Source organism: Desmodus rotundus, chromosome 2 (genome assembly GCF_022682495.2).
Source record: "Desmodus rotundus isolate HL8 chromosome 2, HLdesRot8A.1, whole genome shotgun sequence".
Lineage (NCBI taxonomy): Eukaryota > Metazoa > Chordata > Mammalia > Chiroptera > Phyllostomidae > Desmodus > Desmodus rotundus.
Genome location: NC_071388.1, coordinates 54,850,973 through 54,877,974, shown reverse-complemented (window position 1 = coordinate 54,877,974; position 27,002 = coordinate 54,850,973). Strand labels below are relative to the sequence as shown.

At 34.4% G+C, this 27,002-nt stretch overlaps 1 protein-coding gene across 2 annotated transcripts in view; it reads left to right on the top strand.

Annotated features, from left to right (window-relative positions):
- PLOD2 (procollagen-lysine,2-oxoglutarate 5-dioxygenase 2) overlaps positions 1 to 26,240 on the top strand; it is an 88,110-nt gene extending 61,870 nt beyond the window's left edge. The window contains exons 8-20 of one of the 2 annotated variants that reach the window (XM_024556314.3): positions 2,851 to 2,952; positions 7,226 to 7,351; positions 9,094 to 9,215; positions 10,734 to 10,838; positions 13,750 to 13,875; positions 16,303 to 16,444; positions 17,539 to 17,601; positions 18,602 to 18,715; positions 21,285 to 21,350; positions 22,625 to 22,729; positions 24,285 to 24,431; positions 24,538 to 24,663; positions 24,828 to 26,240. In XM_024556314.3, coding sequence (XP_024412082.2) covers positions 2,851 to 2,952; positions 7,226 to 7,351; positions 9,094 to 9,215; positions 10,734 to 10,838; positions 13,750 to 13,875; positions 16,303 to 16,444; positions 17,539 to 17,601; positions 18,602 to 18,715; positions 21,285 to 21,350; positions 22,625 to 22,729; positions 24,285 to 24,431; positions 24,538 to 24,663; positions 24,828 to 24,983 — 1,500 coding nt within the window. In that variant the 3' untranslated portion in view covers positions 24,984 to 26,240. The remainder of the gene's footprint in view (positions 1 to 2,850; positions 2,953 to 7,225; positions 7,352 to 9,093; positions 9,216 to 10,733; positions 10,839 to 13,749; positions 13,876 to 16,302; positions 16,445 to 17,538; positions 17,602 to 18,601; positions 18,716 to 21,284; positions 21,351 to 22,624; positions 22,730 to 24,284; positions 24,432 to 24,537; positions 24,664 to 24,827) is intronic. The other variant, XM_024556315.3, reaches the window with a different exon arrangement.
- The last annotated feature ends 762 nt before the right edge of the window (positions 26,241 to 27,002 follow it).

The following is a 27,002-nucleotide window of genomic DNA, read 5'->3' as shown; positions in this document are numbered from 1 at the left end:
TACACCCGTTGGAATGTCTGTTATTAACAAGACACGTAATAACAAGTGTTGGAGAGGTGGTGGGGAATAAAGGAACTTTTATTCACTGCTGGTGGGAATGGAAACTGGTCAGCCACTATGGAAAACAGTAAGGAGGTTCCTCAAAAAATTAAGAATAGAGTTACCATATAACTCTTCTTGGTATCCTCCTGAAAAATTTCAAATCATTTATTCATAAAGATATATGCGCCCTTCTGTTCATTGCATCATTATTCATGTTTGCAACAACCCAAATGTCCTTTGATAGATGACTGGATTAAGATGTGGTCCCTACATACACAGACTTCTACTCAGCCATAGGAAAAGATGAAATACCCAACCTTTTCTTTTAAATATCAGACAATATACATCTGAAAGTAATCATTGTGAAAGTGGTGGCATTTTTGTACAAACAGAAGTTTAACAGAACAGGATCATGTCACCTAATTTGCACATGAAAGTAAGTCATTTCTGAAACTATTTAGATTTGCAATAAAAATTTATTTTTTTTGCATAAAAACTACCATGCTTGTGTTACTATGACCTTGAATAATTGAATCATTTGAAAAAAAAGAAAGGTTGGAGTTGGAAAAGTTTCTTTGCCAATGAAATGACATTACACTTGGCAACATCTTGATATTGTGAAAGGGGAATCGGGAAAGGACTGCCACCTAGTAGCTAAGGACTTCCCAGCACAGCCTAAATACATAAACAGTTTTCTGCACTTTTCAAAGCTGCCAGCATAAATGTCTGGTTTTTAATGAAGAGAACAGATGTAAAGGGAAGGCTGCAGTAGTGGATGACCTCTGCCTATGTGGTGAGAAATCCATGAGGGAGGTTTCCAGGCAACAGTAGAAAGGTTATGAAATAAAGTTTAGATTTGAGAACTAAAGATAATGCCTTTTATGCTCAAACCTTTTCAAAAAATACTGGCTCATTTTTATATTCACATTGGGAATCTAATAGACTGATTAATAATTCATGAAATAAATATTTAATTTTTTTTTTTAGATTTCTGAGCCAAGTATATATAGATGGGAATTTTAGATAATGCCAGCTGTTTGGGGGACTTTTTTCTTACTTAAAAAAAATTCTTTCCTGGGATATTTTAATCAAAACTATGTATCTCCTCCTAGCCTTAAAAATCTCTTTTGCACATATGCCAAATAAAGAATTTATTTTCACATGAATCGCTTTATTTTCTTCCTTCAAAACCATAATTTTGTACAGAACATGAATGATTAAATTAATGTTTGCATCTGTGATTTGACAACAGCCAAATAATTTTTTATTGTAGAGGCACATTAAAGTGACCACGCTTTCTCTTGAAATGTCATTAACAAATGCCAGAGCTACGTATTTCCTGCCTTGTAATTCGTTTCCTGAAATGTCATGTAGTTCATACGAAATGTGACTGAGTCAGTTGCTGTTCATGTCCCCTGTGTGCTGTGCAGATTGAATGTAACTAGGTCTGCCGTAGCTAACGGAGATTTTCCCACTGGAATTAATCCTGTACGTGTCTTAACAGCTTGTTTTGGTTTCAGTTCAGTAGAAATATTTGGATAGAATCTCAAATATTTTGGACGATTTTTGTAGAATGGTACTAGACTAATTACCTCAATTGTTCTATACCTTAAGGTGTTTTCTAGGGTCTTAGGAAGCTAGAAAAATTTACTTGGCAGTTCTGTATGTTTTTGACCCCTATCTTTTTCTTTTGAGTACATCTCACCTGTCCAGTCAAAAGTCAGTGATTACATAGCACAACAAGGATTGTAGGTGCTTCCTGTTAAAAGTAAAGTCACAGCCAAAGCTAGTTTGCTGCAGTTCCACTGTCTTTAAGTGAAGAACTTTGTGAAAAGAAATAGTAAAATAAAAATCTGCAGATGTTCATATCACTATAAGTATTAGTATTGCAGTAGAAAGTGCAGTAATTTTTTTCAAGTAAATTGGAAGAATTTTTCCTAAGATCTTCAAGTCTATGGATATTCAAGATTTGTCTGAGGGCTAAGAACAAATTTTAGTGTGTTTATGTGTTTTTTCCATCCATCTTCTCTCACCTGCTTCCTCGTCCAGAACACACAAGGACACGACTTTGTAGGAAAAAGGAATGCCAGCCAGTAGGTGCTTAAGGAGCGGGGGAGAGGGTGAGTCACAAAGGAGATGCTCTGCTAGGTCTGAAAAGGCTGAAGCAGTATGGTACTTGAGCTTATTGCTGATAGGATCTGTGGGCTGGCTGTACTTTCCAGTTTATTTTAGATCTGTTTTAATTTGCAAGCTTTCTTTTCCTGAAATTAGTGCCCCAGAAGCCTAGTTTATAGTAGACAGCATATTTTAGTGCCTTTGGTAATAAATTTTATAGTATTTCCCTTGTGTGGTGATGGTTGGTAAGATGTCACACTGACACCACCCCAATTTGCTGTAGCTGTCTGTGCTGATCCTTTTAAACATCCATCTTATTACCAACTTACTCTTCACGTGACTGCTCTTCTTGGTGGTGTTTTTCTGATAAGTCTCATTCGCCCAATAAAACTGTTGTTTCATTGTTTGACATATTTCTTTAATTGTGTCTCTTCTGGTATCATTCCTTATATAATACATTAAATGACGTTTATATTTTATGAAGCATTTTTTTTTGGCATTTCTAGACAGAGTTTGACCTGCTTTATGATTCCTTGTCTGGAGATAATGTTGTTTAGTGTGTACCACTAAGTGATAAATATTAATAGAATTATTAAAGGAATCTACCTAGTCGCATGTACCAGCTACGTAGAATAAAAGCACCTTGAAAGCAGAAGATAACTTTTGTTCATACAGTTCTCCTTCATTCACTAGATTCTCCTGAATTATTTTGGGAACTATGTGCCTAATGCATGGACACAGGACAAAGGCTGCACTTTCTGTGAACTGGATACAGTTGACTTGTCTGCAGTAAATGTGAGTGGAACTGACTGGGTGAAATGTAGTGAGAAGAAAGACACTGCCATGAAGTATAGTGATTTGTGAAAAAAAGGGAGGGGGCATGTTATTGTATAGTTTTGATAAGTAGTATTGGATTTATAAAGCTAAAACATGATTAAGAAAATTGCTAGTTTTATGTATATCTGAACTATTTTTGAAAGCAAAGCCAACTAATAATTGATTCCAATAAAAGGGGTTTGGTTGTTAATATTAATGCTATGATTGGGTGTTCTTGTTTAATTTTAGTGTGCTAACCTGGTAAAAGCAATGAGGAAAAAATAGGTATAGTGCTTCAGCATTTTTATTGGCTAATTTTATTTGTGCTTGATTTTAAATTTGATTTAAAAATAATGTATTATTGTATAACTAAGGACTGTTTCAAGAATTTTACATATAGTAATTTATTTAAACTGCATAAAACTTTTTCAGTAGAATGTACTATTGACTGAGTTTTATGATGAGAAAAATGAAGTATATATACGTTAAGTAACTTGTTTAAGGGCATATAATTTTTTGTGTTGGAGGTGGGCTTCAAATTTAGGCAGTCTGGCTCCAGGTCCTATATTCTTGATCACTGTGCAATTTTGCCTGGATATCATGTACATCATATATGCCAGGCACAGTGTTACTTACATACATAGGGTAAGGCAAAAGTAGGTTTACAGTTGTTTGTATGGAAAATGAAGCAGCCCTGGCTAGTGTGGCTCATTGGGTTCAACACAGGCCTATGAAGCAAAGGGTCGCTGTTTCGATTCCCAGTCAGGGGACATGCCTGGGTTTTGGGCCAGGTCCCCAGTAGGGGGTGCAGGAGAGGCAACCACATACTGATGTTTCTTTCCCTCTCTTTCTCCCTTCCTTCCCCTCTAAAAAAATTAAATAAAATCTTAAAAAAAATGAAGCAGTAATTAATATATAACAATACAAAAATAAACTTTCACATACTTACAACTGTAAACCTACTTTTGCCTACCTTGTAGGTATTTTATAGAGAATTATGCTATAGTTTATCATTTATGCTTTTAGGGTAAATGATCAATTGGAAATACATTTTTATGAATTCTTCTGTCAATACCAGTGCAGTTTTAAGATATTCTATAGTAACAGTTTTCTTCTAAAAATTGCTCTTGTAACTTGGAAGTCTATTATGTGTATGGATTCTAGGGATGACTTTGGTCATTAAGGTTGATTACTTCCTTCATTCACCACAAGCTTATTGAGTATCTACAGAATGCCAGATAAGTAGAACGAATAGACAGGAATGAAATTTGTAGTAACTCCTGAACCCATGCAAATACAAAACATTTGCACTGTAAGATGTTACAGATTCTGTTCATATAACTGTCTGAAAGGAGAATAGAGATAAGCTTGTGCATAGTTAGGAGCTTTTAATTTTCTTTATTTTTTATTTTTCCTTGAGTAGCTTTCTTTTTTTAAATTTAATTTGTTGGGGTAATATTAGCTATTAAAATTATATAGGTTTATTTTATGATGTGCCGTCTATATATTGCACTGTGTGCCTACCACACAGAGTAAAATCTCCTTTCATCACCGTATGGAAGTTCAAGCAAGTCACTTTCATTTCTTTTTTTAAATATTGCTTATTAGAAGGACTGACAAATATTTCAGAAGTTGACATGCAATGAATGAAAGGCAAACTGTCCTCTAAAATATACCTGGAGTATTGGAGAAAATATATAAAAATAGGTACAACAAGATAAAATGTATTAGTGAAAGAAAATAGCTTTTTTTGTGGCCAAGATGGAGGTGTAGGTAGATACACTTTGCCTCCTCACACAACCAAAAGAAGGACAACCACCAATTTAAAAACAAAAATCAACCAGAACTGCTGGGAAATTGAACTGTATAGAAATCTGACAACCAAGGAGTTAAAGAAGAAACAGTTATCCAGACTGGTCGGAGGGGCGGAGAGGGGCAGAGACAGGCAGCCAGGGCAGGGAGAATGTGCAGCAAGGCAGCAGCTGGTGGACTGGACAGTCCCACATTTGCATGTGATGTGGATAAACCGGGAGGAACAACTGGAGAGCAAGACAGACCATGCAACCCAGGGTTCCAGGGTGGGGAAATAGAGCCTCAAAACCTTTGGCTGTAAAAATCTGTGGGGTTTGTGGTGGGAGAAACTCCCAGCCTCACAGGAAAGTTCATTGGAGGGGTCCACAGGGCCCTAGAATGTACACAAACCCACCCACCTGGGATCAGCGCCAGAAGGGCCCAATTTGCTTGAGGATAGTGGGGAAAGTTACTGAAAGTGGGGTGAGAGCTAAGCTAGTGGCATTGTTCCTTCTCTGACCCCTCCCCCAAAGACAGCACCACAACAAAGTGAAGTGGGTTGCCCTACCCTGGTGAATACCTAAGGCCCTGCCCCCATACAGCATAACAAGTGTGCCAAGACCAAGAAATACGGCCCAAATGAAAGAACAGATCAAAGCTCCAAAAATAGAACTAAGTGATGAAAAGATAGCCAACCTATTAGATGCAGAATTCAAAACACCGGTAATCAGGATGCTCACAGAAATGATTGAGTATGGACAAAACAAAGGAAGAATTGAAGGCTTTGCAAAGTAAAATAAAGAAAAATATACAGGGAACCAACAGTGAAGGGAAGGAAACCTGGACTCAAATCAATGATTTGGTACATAAGGAAGAAGTAAACATTCAGATGGAACAGAATGAATAAACAAGAATTCAAAAAAATGAGGAGACGCTTAGGAACCTCCGGGACAACTGTAAATGTTCCAACATCCGAATCATAGGGGTGCCAGAAGGAAAAGAGGAAGAGCAAGAGATTGAAAACTTATTTGAAAAAAGTAATGAAGGAGAACTTCCCTAGTCTGGGGAAGGAAGTAGATTTCTAGGAAGTCCAGGAAGCCCAGAGAGTCCCAAAGAAGTTGGACTCAAGGAGGAACACACTAAGGCACATTATAATTAAATTACAAGATTAAAGATAAGAGAATCTTAAAAGCAGCAAGAGAAAAGGAGACAGTTACCTACAAAAGAGTTCTCACAAGACTATCAGCTGATTTCTCAAAAGAAACCTTACAGGCAAGAAGGGGCAGGAAAGAAGTATGCCAAGTCATGAAAGGCAAGGACCTACATCCAAGATTACTCTATCCAGTAAAGCTATCATTTAGAATGGAAGGGCAGGTAAAGTGCTTCCCAGATAAGGTCAAGTTAAAGGAGTTCATCATCATCAAACCCTTATATGAAATGTTAAAGGGATTTACCTAAGAAAAAGAAGATCAAAACTATGAATAGTAAAATGACAACAAATTCACAATTATCAACAACTGAACTTAAAAAACAAAAACAAACTAAGCAAACAACTAGAACAGGAACAGAATCATAAAAATGGAGATCACATGGAGGGTTATCAGTGGAGAGGGGGAATGGGGAGAAAGGGAGCAAAGGTATAGGGAATAAGGGCCATAAATGGCAGGTACAAAATGGACAGGGGGAGGTTCAGAATAGTATAGAAAATGAAGAAGCCGAAGAACTTGTATGTATGACCCACGGACATGAACTAAGAGGGGCAGTGCTGGAGGGAGAGGGGTGCAGGTCTGAGGGGAATAAAGGGGAGAAGAAATATGGGACCAATGTAATAGCATAATCAATAAAATATATTTAAAAAAAGAAAATAGCTTTTCTACATATAATATAGTGAACCAAAATAGTTTATTTTACTTTTATTATAATATTATACATAGGAAAATTAGATTATACATAATAAAATGAGATTAAAGGAGACATACAAAGATAGAAATAAAGGCTTAAGACCTGCTTAATTTCTTTAGTTGAGCTTCAAATTAACCACTGAACTTCTAAGCCATGGGAACAAAGGGGGAAACAAAATTAACATTCTAATTTTAGACAAAGCTGTCAAAGTAGATTTAGATCTGAAAGATGTTTCTTTAAGGACTACTGCAAAGGGAGTGTTGTATACTAGAGTAGGCAGTATCTTTAATTGTATCCACATAATAAATGTGAGAGTGAATTTCCTTTCAAACCTAATTCATAATGACAAGATGTGATTGAGTAAAATCAATCACTTGGATGAGGTCTACAAAAATGTATTTCCAATGTTAGAGAATTGCCATAGGGCCATTTACATTCAGCTGATTACATTGAATTTATATTCTAACATATTTCATATTGTTCTGAGTAGGACTTGAATACAATTTAAAATCAAACCACACTAATGATAGTTTTTTCTTATGTTTGCTATAAAACAAAGGTCTATCCAAATGTAACAATAGGTGTTTTTATTGAGCAACCAACCCCTTTCCTACCTCGATTTCTGGACACATTACTGACCCTGGATTACCCAAAAGAAGCACTTAAAGTATTTATTCATAACAAAGTAAGTATTTGATAAATGAATATTTTATGTAAAATGTATTTTTTATTTTCTTTGGAACTATTTGTTATATTCTATTTGTGTCTGAAAAAATCCATGGGGTGAAATTACATAGGGGATTTTGGGAGTAATTACTGCCCTGCCTTTTTCAGACATAAGGATAAGAATCTAGAAACTCGTATCATCATACTGGGATAAGCCTCACAAATCTGACAGATTTTATGGATCACAAATGGTTGAATACCACCTAGTTTTTGTGGGTCAGCTTAATGTATAATAACGAGATGGCAGAAGTCCTTATATTCCTGTACCTTTGGGTTAGTTCTGGCACTTTGTTTTATAGAACCTGTCATTAATTGTTTGCAGTGTATGGTAATACCATAACATTAAAACTTCAAGTGTCTTCCAGGTAGAGTATTGTTTGATTAATCACACAATGGCATGCTCTTCCCCAAAGGATTTGATAGTATCATTTCCTTTAGAAATATTCTGAGCCTCTCAAACACCTCTCACGTATGCTGTGACCTTGTCTCTTTCCTGTTAAAACAGTTGGTATTTAACATCATCGAGAAAAACTCCATAGCTGTGAAGTATGCTCTTTTCTCTCTCTGTCCAAATACTTTTTCTTTACCACTGTTCTTGTTTCCAAATGTACATGCCAGCTAATCATTTGCCTTTCCCAGAGAATGTTTTAAATTTACAGAAAACCAGCAAAAATGGGTATAAAAGGGTGAATCATTGAGTATTTGCTTTGTAAAATGTGTTGTAATGTATATTCTTACATTGAAGTGTCATGTTTTTTATAGACAGGGTGGGGCAAAAGTAGGTTTACAGTTGTATGTGAAACAGAGTTTATGTTTGTGTTATTATTAATTATTGTATTATTTTCCATATGAACAACTGTAAGCTTAGTTTTGCCCCAGCCTGCATTGTCTTTTATTTGTACTTTTCCTCCTTTTGTAGGACCTAAAACCTTTGATAGCAGAGATTTTTGTCTTCTTTTATTTATAGTTAGCTCCATGTAGCCTTTATGTGATAAATATTAATAAGCTATGAAAAGTATTTAAAAATACTTAATGAGACTTGATACATAAAAAGCTCTGAAATGCTCTGAGGGAGACAGATAATCTTAATTGAAGTTTTAGCACAGTATAATGAAATTAATTTGATGACTTTATGGTGATAGATTGCCCATCAACAAAATTTTGTTAAATAGTGCTTTTGTAAAACACAATTTTATATGTGACCATTATTTTTTCTCTCTGGTGTCACAGATATTGTAATATGGTATTTATTTTATAAAATTACTATCTATAGCTTAGATTAATATCTATTAGGTTTAATATGCATTTTTAATGAATATTTTACAACACATGTCTGGCATTCTCAGGCCATAAGCTACTCCCGCACCCTTCTCCTGACCCCCAGTTGGAAACACTTTATAGCACCCACGATTTAAATATTTATGCAATCACCGGTCTAGGAGTAAATGTTATAATAATATTAAAATATCTTCTCTTTAAAAAATATTAATATGTGTCTATTTTAGATTCTGTATGTGACAGATGATATTTAAATAAAACACATTTAATTTGGTCATCATTTTGTCTGTAATTGTGTGATTTTTCAAGTAAAAACTGTGACATTCACCACTTTGAATGTGAACCCATCCCTATATGTGAATACCTCAGTCATCTTGTTGTCTTATTTTCTCACTGATTTTCTATTTTTTAAATATTTTGCAGGAAGTTTATCATGAAAAGGACATCAAGGTATTTTTTGATAAAGCTAAACATGAAATCAGTACTATAAAAATAGTAGGACCAGAAGAAAATCTAAGTCAAGCCGAAGCCAGAAACATGGGAATGTATGTTTTAACAAATTTAAACAATTTCTACTAAAGAAACTTAAAAAAAACCTTAAAAAAATTCGTACCCTAACTTGAATGTCTCAGTTACATGTGTGTGCATGTGCTTGTGCACACATGTGAGCACCTTCCACTGTCAGACTGTCTGCACTTGTATGCAAGGGAGGTAGAAGTTATTTTCATTTTTATTTTAATGGTTAAGAGTCCATGTAGTTAATCAAGCTATTAGTTGAACTTAAGATCAAGATTAAAAAATCCTCAGGTGTCTAGTATGACATATGTAAGTAGTGATTTAATGTCTCCTAAGTGCAGGTCGTGTGTGGTGGAAATGAGTGTTTTAGACTAAGGGGAAGAAAGGATGTTTCTGCATTCTAGTTAGCTACTGATATCAGAAGAGATATTTTAGGTCCTTTGTTTAACCGTTTCAGTACTTCAGAGAGATTCCTAATAAAACTCTGGTAATAGTAAAAGCAATCCTTTACTCAGTAAATGGTAGTTGCATGTTCCAGGCAGGGGGTGATAGCTGCTGCTGAAGGGTTGAGCAGTCACGGTGACTTCTTGTTTTGTGCTGTGAAGGCCGCGGGCTCAGCATGATGGATACTGCTGGGTGTGGGCGGTACGGTTGTGTGGGAAACAGGTCTCTGGAAACCAAACTGATGTCTTTACTAGTGGTTCCGAAACTTGTTTTTTCGAGAACCCTTGGGCCCACATTCAAAACATTTTTTAAAATTATTTGTACAGTTTTAACTACTTTACTGCCTGGTACTGGTTTGGAGGTTAGTTAGAAACAAATGTGATGTGGAGATACACACTGACAATAGCTGAAAATGGCATCTGGGAGCCCGGAAGGAAATGCAGAAACCATGATAGTGGGAAGATTTTCATGTATCACAAGGGGTTCATGCCATGGTGTTCTGATAGAACACAGCAGATTCTACCAAGAAAAGCAACATTGTAGTCAGTGTCCCCGGTAGGAAGCAAGGGAGTAGCAATCTTAGAAAGAATCCCATTCAAATCAAGTTAACAAAGCGCTAATACCTAAAGAGGAATTGACCGGTGTCTCTGGAATTCACTGAAATCTGAGTTGCTGGATAGCCAAGGTTTTGCAGTGTGTGTTTGTGAGTGTGCATGCACGTGCACATGTGCGAAAACATGTTGATTCTTTGAAAAAAAAGTTGATAAATACATTGGGGTAAATTATTTTTCCCTTTCAGAGAGAATTTAGTTCTAAATTCTAAATTGCCATTCTGACGTATTTTATGTTCTGAAATATTTGCTCGCTAAAAACGTATCTCACCTGACCTAAAATTTTTGGTGTTGATCTGCCTGTGAACATCTGTGTTGATAAACGGGCCATTTTGAAATTCAAAACACTCCCTACCCTTTTGGACGTTGTCTCATTATTTTGATTAGCAAACTACGTTAGAGAAACTTTAATTTACACATAAGCTTTATGTTAACAGTTTTCAACAGCAAATACCTGTTTTTGCTAATTCGTATTTCTTTTCTCCATGTCAGGGACTTTTGCCGTCAGGATGACAGCTGTGGTTATTACTTTAGTGTGGATGCAGATGTGGTTTTGACAAACCCAAAAACTTTAAAGATTTTGATTGAACAAAACAGGTACTCTATATGAAATTCAATATCGATTTATATTTTAAACACTGATCATTTTCTTCCTTGGTGTAGACACACTATAAGAACATCTGTGGGAGGAACAAAGTATTTTCTATACCTTATAAACTTTCAATTCTAATTAGTTTTCTTTTAAAGGAGTCAAATAGAAAATAATTAATAAAAATTAGAAGTATTTATTGTTAGTTACAATCACAAATGTGGTATTTGTCAATTATATTTGCCTTATTTTTTCTGTTTAAAGACAGGTGAAACTATATTAGAAGTGAAATTTGGAATTTTTAAATTTTCTGTAGAACTTTTTTAAAGATAATTTTTTTTAAAGATTTTATTTATTTTTAGAGGGGAGAAAGGAAGGGGAAAGAGAGGAGAGAAACATCAATGTGTGGTTACCCCTCACACACTCCCTACTGGGGACCTGGCCCGCAGCCCAGGCACGTGCCCTAGACTGGGAATCAAACTCAGGACCCTTTGGTTTACAGGCCGGCACTCAAGTGTACTGAGCCACACCAGCCAGGACTCTGTAGATGTTTTTAAACTAGAATTTCATAAAGCTTTTGACCTAAAAAGTTATTACAAAGAGAGTTGTAGTTCTTAGAAGTTGAAATTTCAGAGGTACAATTTTTTTCACAGCCAGATCTGTGGTTTTATTTAGTCCTGAGCTAATTATTACTGGTCTATAACTGTTTTCATATAACTGAATTGAAATGGGACAAAGACACCATCTATACCAGCTTATAATGATATTAAATCTTTACTTATTAATGCTACTGCTACCACTAATGGGAGTATTATTAACACACATACTAATGGCTCACCTTTAATAAGTGCTTATTGTCAGGTTTTTTCTAAATATATTTACATATATTAATGCAATTATTTCTCTTGAAAGAATACTTAGCAGTGAAATATTACTGTTTTTATTTTACTGCATAAAATATGTGAGAAATTTATTATTCCTTACTAACCCACCCTATATATAAATGATCTGTCAATTTGAGAATTCAGTTATTACTTCAAAACTAAGATTTCTCAGTATTAATTTGTATATACAGCTCCACTATATAACTATGAATAGATACATATCTATCTAAGATAAGTATAAATTGCAGGTAATTTTTCAAATCATATGTATAAGGTTTTAATTATTGTACAAGGAACAGTACATGAATAGAGTTGCAATTTGTAATTCTTAAAACCAGTGGAATTCAGTAATATTTTCTTGAAATTTACATGTTAATTTTCTCATAATTTGACTGAAATTCAATACTTTTAATATATATATGCTTCCAATAATATTTAGATGTTTTCATTATATGACACATTAATTCTTACAGTGAACTGTTAATGGATTCATACTCTACATTTAACCTATATTCCCCCTTAAAATCAATCTAATATTTTAAACCTTGTAAAATATAAAATTTCCTTCGTAAGATCCAGTAGAGCTTTGGTTCTTTCTCCAGCCTCATACATTTCTGTTAATTTTCAAAGGATTAGGCCCTACTATACCCAAGCATGCAGTTCCGCAGCTCATTCACATATACCAAGACTCTGGCAGGTTCAGGACACTGGGCTGAAGGCTGGAGGAGCAGGGGATGGGTCACAGCCTAGGACCTGAGACTTTCCTGCATCTCATGTAGTCCCCTTTGCCCTCTCCTCTTCCTGCCTCTGCTGTTTCTCCCTTGCTCCACATTTTCCTCCTTCCGTTATTTAGTGCACGTCGTCACCCCCTCACTCGGAAGCACTAGGCACACCGCACATGGATTTTGATTTTCAACATTTCTTTGCCTGACTATCTTTGGGAGGCAGCTGAGATTTTAATTTTTTTATATTAAATAGTTAATTGTGTCCATTATTGACATTATCATTTCTTAAATAAACATAATATATAGATTCTAACTTGTTATCTATGTATTTTAAACAAATCAAAATATAAGTGTTTCTGGTTAACATTTCATTTTAATAGGAACCAGGGAAAATTAAACCAAGACTATTATTTTGCATGGTGTGTATTTTGTAGACTAAGCCTCCCTTTTCTGTGGGCAAGAGAAAGGGCACACCTGGTCTTCACAAGACTGGCGTGTTGTGGAATAGGATTTTTTCATGGAGAGTAGTTCGTCCATAAGCTTTCTCTTGGAGGAGTTTTGTGGGCTTTTCTTAAAAACTGAGATACCACTATCGTGGACTGTATTTTAGAAGTAATGCTAGAGGAACTTTAGATTTTGTTACCTTATTTGGAAAGTGTTGACGCATTATAGACTAGATTTTCCCAAGAAGAAGTATGACATGTTTTGGATTGGTCCCATGTGATGATCTCAAAGAGACTGTTCCCTGGTAGGTGGAGTGCTGTGGCAGTTGTGTCTCTTTTGTCTTCCGAAAGAGTTAGGGGACCAGACAAATGTTCCGTGTTGCCAGGGTTAGCACAACCCATTTTCAAAGTTGTACAAAATGGAAACAAACTTTAAAGTGAGGACTGAACTTTAAGAAAACTGGCTCATTTACAGATATTTTAGCCCATCATCATTCCTTTCATTATTCAACAGATATTTATTGGATACCTTAATGCACCAGGGATTATTATGTCTCTAATAATGGTGAAAATATTTGATTTTATATAGTACAGTTTCTGAAATAATTAAGGTACTTTCACTTTTTGGACATAAGTAAGGGTCTTTTAAAAGTCCTTTTTATACTTTCATTCACATTTTGAGTTACTAAATCAGCAGTGTACTTAAAAAAATGTTGGGAAGAAATTTTTCTATTTTAGTGTTTTGGACTGACTGCATGTGTGTTAAATGAATTTTATTGTTTTATGTGTCATGCAAAATCCAGACACATAATTGTGTGGTCATTTAAGAAAAAATAGTTTCCTGGATTTTTTTTTCTTTCATTTTAGAAAGATCATTGCTCCTCTTGTAACTCGGCATGGAAAACTGTGGTCCAACTTCTGGGGAGCACTTAGTCCTGACGGATATTATGCTCGATCTGAAGATTATGTGGATATTGTTCAAGGGAATAGAGTGTAAGTTACTTAATTTAATCTTTTTAATGTCAAATACCATGATCTAGGGATGGGGTCTTACCATTATTACTGAAGTTTTTTTATTTTTATTTTTTTTACTATTTACTTTTTTTTTTTCAATCTCACCCGAGGATGTGTTTATTGATTTGAGGGTGGGGGGGAGAAAGAGAGAGAGAGAGAAACATCAGTGGTTGCCTCCCGTACATGCCCTGACCAAGGATCAAGCCTATAACCCAGCTGTGTGCCCTGACCCGGAATCAAACCCACAACCTTCTGGTGCACAGGATGACGCTGCAACCAACTGAGCTACCTAGCCAGGGTATCTTTTTTTTTTGTTTATTGGAAATTTGAAAACCTGAGGACCACTTGGGATCCTGAAATACTTGTATAAACTAGTATTTTACAAAAAAAGTTTTTAAAATTCTAAATCTTTAAAGGAACAAACTCCCTGTTACAGGACATACTAAGAGATAATATATGGTTACCGTGGGTAGCAGTCTTATGATCAATTATTAGCGGAGTAATTGTTCTTTAGTTAAAAGTTAGTGAAGGTCATTTTGATAACTTTTAAAACTTATAAATGAGCAAATAAAAACAATACTCTGCATCAGAACCTTCCAACATTTTCTATTGCAAAGTGTTTTCTGTGTAAAATAACTAAAATTCTGCTTTAAAGATCAATTTCCTCATCAGTATCTGATTTCAATTTCTAGAATTAGAAAAGAATATACTTGTTACAGAGTGTGTGCGTGACTGATATTTATTTTAAAGACAATAGGGGATATTTTTTAAACTAAAAAATGACCATTAAAGTTGTATTTTTTTTGCTAAGGTAATATTATGGAAGACTGTCATTCATTTTTTCCATATGTACAGCAGACCAGAGTGAATGAGACATTAAATGCTTTGCCTAGTTTCTCAAATACATCAACCCAGTTAAAAAGGGACAACATTCTTTCATTACTAAAATATGTGCACTTAAATTTAGAAAAAAATCACACTTGTTCCACAGCTGAGTAGTAAAAAGATGTTTCATTTGTGAAAATACTAATAGTAAATTTGAGATATATAAATATGATAAAGGCTTTTGTTAGCTGCAGTTAAGAAGCATAATAGCTGAGAAAACACTATTAAGATGTATTCTGTTGTTTCAAAGTACTTATATTGTCTCCGGGATTATGTGTATAGACCATCTGCCTGATATTGACTGTGGGTATAGGAGAGATAAGGGTTCACAGAAGTAGAATGGAGAATTCATGTTTTATTTGAGTTGCTGTGGGCCCTGGCGATTTTCATCCAGCCTTCTGTCATTGTCTACAGTGTGAGGGTCAGAATAAGGTACAGGCTTTTATCTAAAAACTACATGAAGGAATGACATCTTATGACCTGTGTGTTTTCTTTCAAAATTGAAAGACTGTACACTCTGCCAGTGATTAATTTCTTTTTTAAATTATATTTATTGTTTATGCTATTATGTGATTAATTTCTGAATTCAGATGACACAATATATATATTTTTGCAACCATTTCTCTTAAGGCTCATCTAGTAAGACAAAATGGTATTATATTCTTGTCAATATATACATTTTTTGGTCAAGATCTTTCCTTTCTGTTCTCTGAAAGCTACAGGCGTATATATTCCTTCAGGCAAATCATTTCTCGTACTGTTCTTCCTGAACAGGAAGGGAGCCTGTTCAGAGAGAGGAGATGGGTCTGTGGGAAGAATGACGGACAAAATAACGTGCCTCCATGCTCTTCTGGCTGTCTTTCTTCATTTCTTCCCTTTTTTTTTAACGAAAATTTGAGATGGCTTAATGAATTTAGAGAATGTATTTTAGGAGAATTTTAGGCTGTATTCAGTGGTATGCTGGTAAATGTATAACAGCTGGTTCTTGGGGTTGGAGGGAGTCCTGATTGCCAGTTTCCATGGTGTAAATACTTTTGCCACGGCTGGTTTCAAGCTTCTGATGTGATACCACACAGCATAGACCTGTGAGGTGAAGTTACAAGTCAGCTCTGAGGAGCCAGTGTAAACCAGCTCTAGCAAACCAGTTTATGTCATTATTTTTTTCTATCAAATTGCTTCATCTTAAATGGAAACACCTTCTGTACAATAGAATATCATACTATTCTATTAGTAACAACTAAGTGAGGGGGTGACAGCCAAAATGTCAAACCAGTATCAACTTTAAAATAAAATTTATTTAGGGGAGGTAGTGATTTATCTCATAAAAATGTAGTGTTTGCCAAAAATAATCTCATATAATTATATGTCATATAGCATTAAATATATTTGCATTTCCATGTAATTTGTTTCAATAATTTTGATAAAATTTGAAACATACAAGGTATTTATTTTTAAAACAAAAATAAAACTTTAAGTATTTTGTATTTGTGGTATTTTGGACTGTCTTTTCTTTACTTTCAGAGGGCTGTGGAATGTCCCATACATGGCTAATGTATACTTAATTAAAGGAAAGACTCTTCGATCAGAAATGAATGAAAGGAACTATTTTGTTCGGGATAGACTGGATCCGGACATGGCTCTTTGCCGAAATGCTAGAGAAATGGTAAGGCTGTGCTGATGGCTTGCTGGACGCTGTCAGAAAGTGGCTTGCTTTCCCAGTTGATGTGCCATTGTCTTTGACGTTCCTTTCCTTTCTGATTTGTAAATACTAGCCAATTTTTTTGGTTCTGTGTTGAAGAATTAGGAACAATTATGGAAGATAATTAGTGAATGTTTACCTACGAAACATTTGAAAAATTAGGCTGGTGATTACACTAACTCATAAACAACAATGGGATTCAATAATCAAAATGAATTTGTTACAAATCAGCTTTTCATTTTTTAAAAATTCATCTTTACTTCCATTTGAAATTCTATATTGAAAACTTGACCTAACTAAAACTAATTAGATAGAGCCTGGGTGAAATGATCATTTACACAGTTAAGAATATTCTTTTACTCTGAAAATCAATGTCTCCACACTCCTTACCACTAAACCGGGAGAAGGATTGAGGTATATAGTGTATTTTATCTATCCCCAAAATTAATGATACATTATTATTCTACTTTCATTATATTAACTTAAATGACTGTAGAAAAGAGTTTGTTTTTCAAAATGTATAAATATCTTTTAAAATGTGTTTATACAATTTTCTGTTTTAGAAAGGATTGAATTATTTTATTCAAATTTGTGTAAACAAATGTAATTTTAGGAAAAATCAAAAAAGTTGGCAAGTATTTTTTTATTACTTTAATAAGGCATGTGTTGTTTGAATATGTTCGTTTCTACTACAAACCCTGTGTGCATTGTTATATTGAATAGTCTCAGTCTCTATAATTGTAATTTGTGCTCATGTTTGGCTGATTTGACTCAACAGCGCATCCTGGAATGGCCTCTCTTACACATTTTTTTCTTTGTCTTGACTTGTGTCTAATGGAAATTCTACGGAATGAGCTTGGATTTATGTTTCATCAGAAAAAAAAAAGGGCTGGAATGGTTTCTTTGTGTGCACTATAAGCTTTGCTTGTTCTGCATGTTTTCTATGAAGGACATTTCAGAATGTCAGCTTTTCATCAAGCGTTGCTATTCTATCACCTGAGAATACCTGAGAGAGTGGGTGTGCAGGTCAACTTACCCAATGCTTCTCTTCATTTTAGACTGTACAAAGGGAAAAAGACTCCCCTACTCCGGAAACATTCCAAATGCTCAGCCCCCCAAAGGTGTTATTTTTATTTCTTTTTATTTGTTTTTGTTGATTTAATTAATATAAGATATAGTGTACTGCCTAACAGTAAAGTTTTTTAAAGAGTCTTCTTTCTATTTAGCTTGTTAAACTTTTGGTATTCATTGGTTCTGAGTCTGCTTATGGGCTTGTAAGCTTTGTGTACTCGGGGTGGGCATTGCGAGATGTTCAGCTCTCGGTTCCTTGTGCTCATTTACATTTTATGTTGACAGATGAGAAAATGAAACCTCAATTAATCCTTTTCCCTAGTTTTTGTTTTTTTTTAAGGAGAGAAGAAGTAGGAGTATGCATAAAGTGCATCTCAATAAAAATGAGATTTGGGCACTCTTCATGAATGTTTTTGTGTTACTAATAACTAACCCTTTTACCATTAAAACAGGTACAAAATGAAACTACCTTACTTTAGTGGTGTTGCCACAATTATCTGGTTTGGGACAGGGATATAAGACTAATTTTCTTTAGCTGCCTTATAATGTATGAGCAATATCTGTGTCTGGTTTTTAAGCGTTAGGATAATAAAATAATAAAATAGAGTGATGAAATAATATTGCCATTTGAATTCTTGTTTAAAAATGTGATGTATTCTTTGAAAGGGAAAGAAGCCTAAAGAGGTACAATCAATTCATTGAACTTTCGTGTTTAAAAATACTTCTGCTTTCAAACAGGAATATTTTTCCCGATGTCTACCTGTAGGATCAAAGAGAAAGGGACACAAACAGTCCATTCTGCCGCGTCTGTTTTTCAGTTGAGTGTCAGTGCTAGCAATTAATTAGTTTTGTATGGTGGCTGAATTCATAATGAATCAACATTTTATTCCTCTCATTTTCAGTCATGCATGTTTTAGATGAAAAATAAAAATGCATGTTCATGAATGAAAATATAAAAGTTGAAATTCATGTTATATATTTTTCTGTGGTTAGCTGTAGTTTTTGTACTTTATTCTAAGATTGTTAATACTCTTATTTTTTGACATATAGGGTGTATTTATGTACATTTCTAACAGACACGAATTTGGGAGACTACTATCAACTGCTAATTACAATACTTCCCATTATAACAATGACCTTTGGCAGATTTTTGAGAATCCTGTGGTATGTATTTCATACTCAACTTTACTTATTTTCCTGTAACTTAAATGGATGAAAATAAATAGGGTTGATTATATGAAAATATAGTAAGAGGCTTTAAAAGTTTTTTTTAATTATATGATTTTTTAAAAGCCATAGTTAATTATATTTTATGTCCTTTAGAGTAGATCAAAACCTGACCAAGAACTTTCTTTTAAATTAGACATATATTAGGTTTGGGGAAGGTAATTGGCAGTTTTTAAAAATTTCTCCCAATATTTCTACTTATGTATTGAAAAGTACCATCAAGTTTTTAATCACAATTTCATAAGAAATGCTTACAATAGCTAACATGACAATAATATATTTTGATTTTCAAGAAGAAAATTCAAGTTAGTTTGGGAAAATACATTTTATTTTATCATTTTGTTTATTTTTTTTTTAATAACAATTTTGTGAATGCATACCAAAGATAGCCAGAGAAAATTGCAGAGTAAGTGGATTCAGCATATAAAGAAAGTATTAAGTTGAGGAAACTATTTCCTTTTAAAGTCTAAACTCATTTCTTTACAGAAAGATATAAATCATACAGGAATTAACTTTTTTTTTTCTTAATGGGGCCTATTCTTTTTAGTGAAGTCAGCACATTTATTCAAGGGAAAGTACTCTCTTCAATAATCATCTTTGTAATACTACTATTAGGTTTTCCCTTGCCAATAGTGAAAGTTTTAAATTACAAAGACTCAATTAATCTTATCAGAATTCTGTTTATTTTGCAGGAGTAGTTGACATCTGTGAATAGTAAATTTAATGGCCTCTGAGTACTCTGAAGGCCATTGAATAGAAAAAGAGTATCTTTTGAGATTTTTGTATCTTAAAAGAACTTTCAGTCCCTTTTAGCTGCATATCGTCATCTTTCACAGGAGTAGACTTCAGAAGAGGCCTTTTTAAATAGTGAGGGTGGAATTACGTATTTTATTTAGTACTGAATGTCTTGTTATTTCGAGAAAGAGAATTATTTGATTTCTTGGGTAATGTTAGCTTCCTGGAAAAATATTCCAGATTATATCCTGAATTGTGGATGTTTGTGTAAAAATTCAAATCTTTGGAGAGTATGCAATGATAATATCACAAGGAAGTTTGGGACCGTTTTTCTTTCTATGGCTTTATAAACTTTGTCTTTTTGGAAATTAGCCTTATGGATATGCCTTGTGGGGGAGATACATGGCAAAATATTTAATGATTGCCTCTTATCAGACTTTCTAATTTCTTACTAAGAAATTAGTAAGGTCACAGTTTGTTCAATGATATTTGAAATGTGGTCTAAAATGAAAAATTAATGTAAAATTTTAGGAACTTTATTTTAACTTTAAAAATCAGTAATGATATATAAGAAAGAATACAGAAAGGTTCTGAAGTGTTATGAATTATTATTTACTTCTAATTTTTTCCCATATTTGGGAATCAGAAAGCTAATTAATATTAGAGGGAATACAGTAATTTGAGATAATATAGTAATTTGATCCTTATTATTATGTCTTAAAAATAAAATTTATTAAAGAATTTGAAGATAGCTTTGCTTCTCTATATCAAAAATATTTGAGCTACATATAAGCAGAGATATGCAAAACTAAGAATGCCATATAAATTATCTAGACTCCTCTGAAACCTAGGCACAAAAGGTATATTTCAAAATAATATTTTTGGAACATATTTTGATTGGAATTACTTTACATCCATACCTCAATTCTTCCCTGTTTGCTTCCTGTGTAAAGAGAAAATTAAGAATTTTGTTAGACTGTCTAAATACTTTTAAGAAGAGATCTTTTTGGATAAGAAATCATTTATTTTAATATATACCCTATAAATAATTGGGTTTTTAAATGAAACACTTGACCCAGGAAAAGGATTCCTTAGCTGATGTTGACAAAGATTGAGAGATTTTAGTGTGTGGTTGATGTGTCAGCAACTGGTTAAAGAGAAGAATCAGGTTCATGAGGTAGCGTGAAGAGGACCTATTTTTTAATATATGGTCTTACATCCTAATTTTAGTAATTAAAAGAAGTGAAGTGTTAGTAACCCTTTGATCATTCATTGATAAATATTAAAACTGAAGTGAAGGAAGAAATTTTAAATACATTTTAAAAATTGAAATTATTTTAGAGGAATTCACTATAAAAAGTATAATAAAAGTATAAGACTCAAGTTGATAAATGTGTTAGTTAATATTTACTAATATTTATTGATAGATTTTGTTGTTCACTTCTAAACACATATTTGTCTACCTGTATATATGCATATGGTATAGCGTATAAATCTAATCACTATAGATTACTCAAGTTTTAAAATCCTAAGGTCCAAAACTTCATAAATAAAAATTTTGTGTGTCATTGAAAGATGTGATCAAACACAGAAACAGGCAAATATTAAAAAACATAAATGTGGTTTCTGAGAACTCCTATTTTGTCCAAAACAAACAGTCATTTATGTTGTTTGAGCAATTTCTAAAATGCATATACTTTATATTTTTATTACAGTTTTTGTAAAAGTATTTGTTTTAATCTGTGCAATTGATTTTTTTTTCTTTTGGTAGGACTGGAAGGAAAAGTACATAAACCGTGATTATTCAAAGATTTTCACTGAAAATATAGTTGAACAGGTTTGTATTAATAATTGCTCTGAGCCCTGACTGGTGTGGCTTAGTTGGTTGGGCATCATCCAGCAAAGCTGTTTGATTCCCAGTCAGAGCACATGTCTGGGTTTTGGGTTCAGTCCCAGGAGGGGTGCGTATAAGAGGCAACTGATCGATATTTCTTCCCTTTCTTCCTCCCTCCCTTCACCTTGCTCTAAAAATAAAACAATGAATAAAAAATAATTACTATGATATGTAGAGCATTTTTGTTATATATTTTCCAGAAGGGCAAATTATTAGTATAGTACTGCTTTAGAAGAGGACGTTGTGAAAGAGGAGAAACTGCCCTAATTTAGGTGAAATTCAAATGGCTTAATCCCCAATTTTGTAGCCTTAAGGGTCATCATATAGCTGTAAAACTGTAGAACGTGCAGATGAACCAAGAGTTTAAGATTATGAGTTTTTTTCAGGGCACTCCCAATGTCATAGCTTTCTCAAACCACTGAAAATACGAAGCCATTGGCCGATCCCTTTTAGTGACAGATTACCTTTGAAAGAAATCGGGCCCCAAGACTCTTCTCAGGGGTGTTTTTTACAGATGAACACTGTTTTAAATTAGTATCCCAAACTATTGCTAATACCGTATATATCAGAGAGTGTAAGGTGTCTGATTCTGAGATGTGTTGTTTTATGTACTGTGAGAAAGAAAAAAAATGCTGCCAATTAAACTATAACACAGTGTTTTCTCATCATTTAGAGTTTTTTATTTTATATATGTTTAAAGGCTTATTTTAGACTTATTAAGGCATAGATGTTACATGTTCTAGTGTACTGTATATACAATAACTGTTTCTGTTGCAAATCACAGTGTAAATCATGTAAAAAGACATTTTAAAGGGCAACTCAGTTCAGCAAATGCAACACCAGCTAAATGCATGTATATATACAGACACATCCACACAACATGGACACACAAGGTGAGGACAGAAGGAATGTTTGACCAAGCACTGTGGCATTCGAACTACATCGCAATGGCTGCTTGGCTACGGCTTTAAGACACGTGTTGATTTCATTGATGTTAAAATATTTTTTAAAAGTCCGAGAATGTGTTTAAAAAAAAAAAAACCCAAACTAGTATTATTTGTAATACAATAGTAATGCCATAATAGTGACAAACTTCTTAAAAAGGACATCTACGTGAGATAAATATTGACTATTCTGTCCTATTACTTTTGAAATGCTCATTATTAGTTAAAAGACACAAAATGTTACTCTCTTAATGGTGATGCCATGTTTTGTAGCCTTGTCCAGATGTCTTTTGGTTTCCAATATTTTCTGAAAAAGCCTGTGACGAGCTGGTGGAAGAAATGGAGCATTATGGCCAGTGGTCTGGGGGGAAACATCACGTAAGTTGGAGTTTCACATGGAAAACTAAAATGTGTTTGTGGGGCAGGAGGGAGGGGTGGGTATTTAGAGAACTCAGAGCTGAGTACAACTTTGAGTAGACGGAAATGAATGGGCTAGCCACGACTGTCAGGAAAGCTCTTTTAATTTTGCTACTAATTAGTGTTTAACATTTGATCTTTCTGGGGCCCAGTTTCTCATTTATGCATATAATTACACTGGATGGTCCCTGAAAGTCAGTGTCCCCAGGCTGGAAATGGTAAGGTAGTGTACGTCTTTACTCTGTGATGTTCTTCAAGGTTACTTTTTGTTCTAAATACTAGGTTTATCCAGTTGGTTGTCTTAAGCTTTTTTTTTAGTACACAACTTGAAAAGGAAGAATCTGTTCGAATGCCATTAGTGTAATTCAGCTTTGCATTTACATTCAGCGTAAAAGAGTTGGCAGGGAGTCCTGCTCTCAGTGGTTCAGTGTTTTTCCTTTCCTCTGAGAACTCACACATGCCAGCTTCTTAACAGTACCAAGGAATTTAAGTGGAAGCTCTTGAATATTACTGCCTCTGCTTAATTACATACTTCAGTGAGTAAGCTGAGCGGGGAGATAAGAGAAGAATGATGAGGAACTTGAAGTCAACAGTTTACAGGAAGAATAATGAGAACCTATCGTGGAAGGACTTTGGGTCCCACAAAGAAGATGTGAGCAACAGAGTGGGGAGAGCTAGTGTTGGTGGTTGGTAATCCAGAGGATCTTTGCCCATCAAGTCGCTAAGACTGCCTGAAGAGTAACTGTAAAAACCTCATTTTGGGGGGACTTGGGAGGGCTTTGGAAATTAATTTTACCTACTTTATAGTCAGACCTCATATACACATATGTAAAAAATAATACGTTGAATAAATGAAGCCACTTTAAAATGGAGTTGGAGCTGCCATCGCAGAGCCTTGCACATCTTCTTCCTCAAATCTTTAGAATGTTGAAACAGGGCGAAAGGGCCTTGGACTCGACCTCAGAGCAGCATTGCATCCCAAACAACTGTGTGCAAAGATGGCAAGAAAGAAGGTGTTATGACCACCTGGACTGAAAATTAAACGCATTGCCTAGCATTAGCAACACTGTGCTAGCTTATCTGTGCCTATAGAAATGCCTTCCTTCTATTGGCATAGTTGTTCCCCTTCCCTCTTCATAAATACCCCATGTCTTTGCCTCCTAATGTGAACACTCTGGGTTTCTGCCTGCATCAGTGCTTTCTGAATAGCTATTGTTCTGCATCTCAAATAAATACTTGTTGCCTCTTATTTTGGCCTTTTAATTTTGGGTTAACACATTAAATAAGTTGGACAGGAGTCTACTGACTTTGCAGTGTTTTGCTTCATTGATATACTTGCAAAGCCATGTTACCTAAGTTTTTTTATAGTTTTACAGTTAAGGTAGATGGTGTGCCATAATTGAACTATTCTTTTTTTTTGTTCACAATGGTCTCGGGGTTGAAAAGAATACCAAGATAGTATAAATGTGGATTGCTTGTGGGCCGCACTTTATGATGTCATGAATGCTTTCTCTAGGATAGCCGTATATCCGGTGGTTATGAAAATGTCCCAACTGATGATATCCACATGAAGCAAATTGATCTGGAGAACGTATGGCTTCATTTTATCCGGGAGTTTATTGCTCCGGTGACACTGAAGGTCTTTGCAGGCTATTATACAAAGGTAGTTATTCTCCTGTTTCTCCTGCCTACCTCCTACTAGTTTTTACACAAATATGCTATTTTATGTTTCTGTTGATACAAATGCATTTGTTTACCTCGCCTTTTAGGGGTTTGCACTATTGAATTTTGTGGTAAAATACTCCCCAGATAGACAGCGTTCTCTTCGTCCTCATCACGATGCTTCTACGTTTACCATCAACATTGCACTCAATAACGTGGGGGAAGATTTTCAGGTGATTATGGGTTTTATTCTTTACATTTCTCAAATATGTCATTACAAAAAGGCCTTTATCCTTTTTTAAAAAAGATTCTGCTTTATGGCATAATTTGAATTTTGCTACTGATAAAAAGAATTAAACATAATAGGCTAATACATGATTTGTTCTCTCTCTTTTAGGGAGGTGGATGCAAATTTCTAAGGTACAATTGCTCCATTGAATCACCCAGAAAGGGCTGGAGCTTCATGCATCCAGGGAGACTCACGCATCTGCATGAAGGACTTCCCGTTAAAAATGGAACGAGATACATTGCAGTGTCATTTATAGACCCCTAAGTTATTCACTCTCTTTTGGATCGTTTTTTTGGGAATGGATGACTGGCATGAACATGTTTGAAGTTGTGCTTGAGAAGATGAGAGGAATATTTAAGTAACTTCAACAGAACAACTTCACTTTGGGCCAAACATTTGAAAAACTTTATTAAAAATTGTTTGATATATCCTAATATCTGCTCTGAGCCTTAAAACACAGATTGAAGAAGAAAAGAAAGAAAAAGCTAAAGTGAATATTTATTTCTTTGCCTTATTATCTCTGAGAATAATGACAGTTTCCTGAATTTTTGTTCCAGTTGATGAAATATTCAGGTACAAATGTACAAGTGACAAATGAGACTAATGATATTTTCTTATTTAACAAAGCCTGAGAAGAATTTTATTTATCACCATTTAGATAAAATGGAAATAAATGAAAATTGGCAATTTTTGAAATGTTGGAAAACTGGAATTCTAACTGAATTTGTGTGCAATTAATGTGTAAGTACTTTTTTGAACTCGTATGTAGGTATGTTTTATAGTTGTTCCTGGCGGAATACGAAGAACAGTATTACACAATGTTTTCCCTTAAGAATTTAGTGCAAAATACAATGAGTTGCATATCCAGTTGAAAACATTTTTGTTTAGATTGTTAGATTTTTTTACATTTGTATTAGGAATAAAGCCCTGTGTTCATTCCTTCAGATGAATTTTCCAAGGTAGATTATATTAAGTAGATACTAGATTTAGAAAAGCTTTCAAACTTTCAATTCCTTAAATATTGACTAAGATCATTAAGTGTCCTTATGTCAAAGAAGGTGGTTGTTTTTTCTTTAATTCTAGAAAATTATAAGGATTAATTTTTCTTGGAGATGAGTAGCAGCATTTTATGATTTAAAAAGATTTTTTTAAGTACTTGAATTTTATATCAGGAAAATAAGTTGGCGAGCCTCTCTTCCCTTTTTCCCTTTGCCTCCCTCCTTACTCTCTTTTTAGGGAGGGTTATTTGCTTATTTTGTGTTCCCAGCATAGTCTGCATTTTATCCTTCTTACTCTTTTTATTAGCTTTTTTAAATTCCACTTTGAAATAATTTCCCTACACAAAACAGTTTGTACCTTGATTTTCACCAATTCTCTCAGTGAGGTTTAAGTGTCCTTATTGTAGCTACTGTTTTTAATTTATAGGTTAAACTTGAAAAAAGTTCTGAATCATGGTGCCAAAATTCATATTTCTAACACCATGTGTTAGAAAATTATGATAAATAAAATAATTTAAAATAAGTTTTTGTTGTTATCTTTATTATTGGTGATTTATCTTAAAAAGAGAATTAGCCCTAGCCAGAGGCTCATTTGGTTGGAGTGTTGTCCCTACAACAAAAGGTTGCAGGTTCGATTCCTGATTGGGGCACATACCTGGGTGGGTTTGATCCTCCGTTTGTGCGCAAATGAGAGGCAACCAGTCAATGTTTCTCTCTCACATTGATGTTTCCCTCTCTCTCTCCACCCCCTCCTCTCTCTCTAAAATCAACAAACATATCCTCGGGTGTGGGTTTTAAACAAGAAGAAGGGAATTATAATGGAGTAGGCTGAATATCTGGTTATAATAGGCTATGATTTTTTTCATTTTGCTTGGTATATTTCCTGGTATCTTTATTTTTGTTTTTTTAAGGTTTTATTTAAGATTTTATTTATTTATTTTTAGAGGGGAAGGGAGGGAGAAGGAAAGGGAGAGAAACATCAATGTGTGGTTGCCTCTCATGCGTCCGTCCCCTCCCCACTGGGGACTTGGCCTACAACCCAGTCAGGGTATGTGCCCTGACTGGGAATTGAACCAGAGACCCTTTGGTTCACAGGCTGGTGTGTAGCCCACTCAGCCACACCAGCCAGGGCCAAGGTATCATATCTTAATGAAAACTGGAATTATACATAGAATTAATATCATCAATCTTAAAGTGACTAGAAATTTATCTAACTTCTTTTACAGGTAAGGAAGTAGAACTATATTTATTATGTTACTGATTTCATTCATAATTTTATTCAATA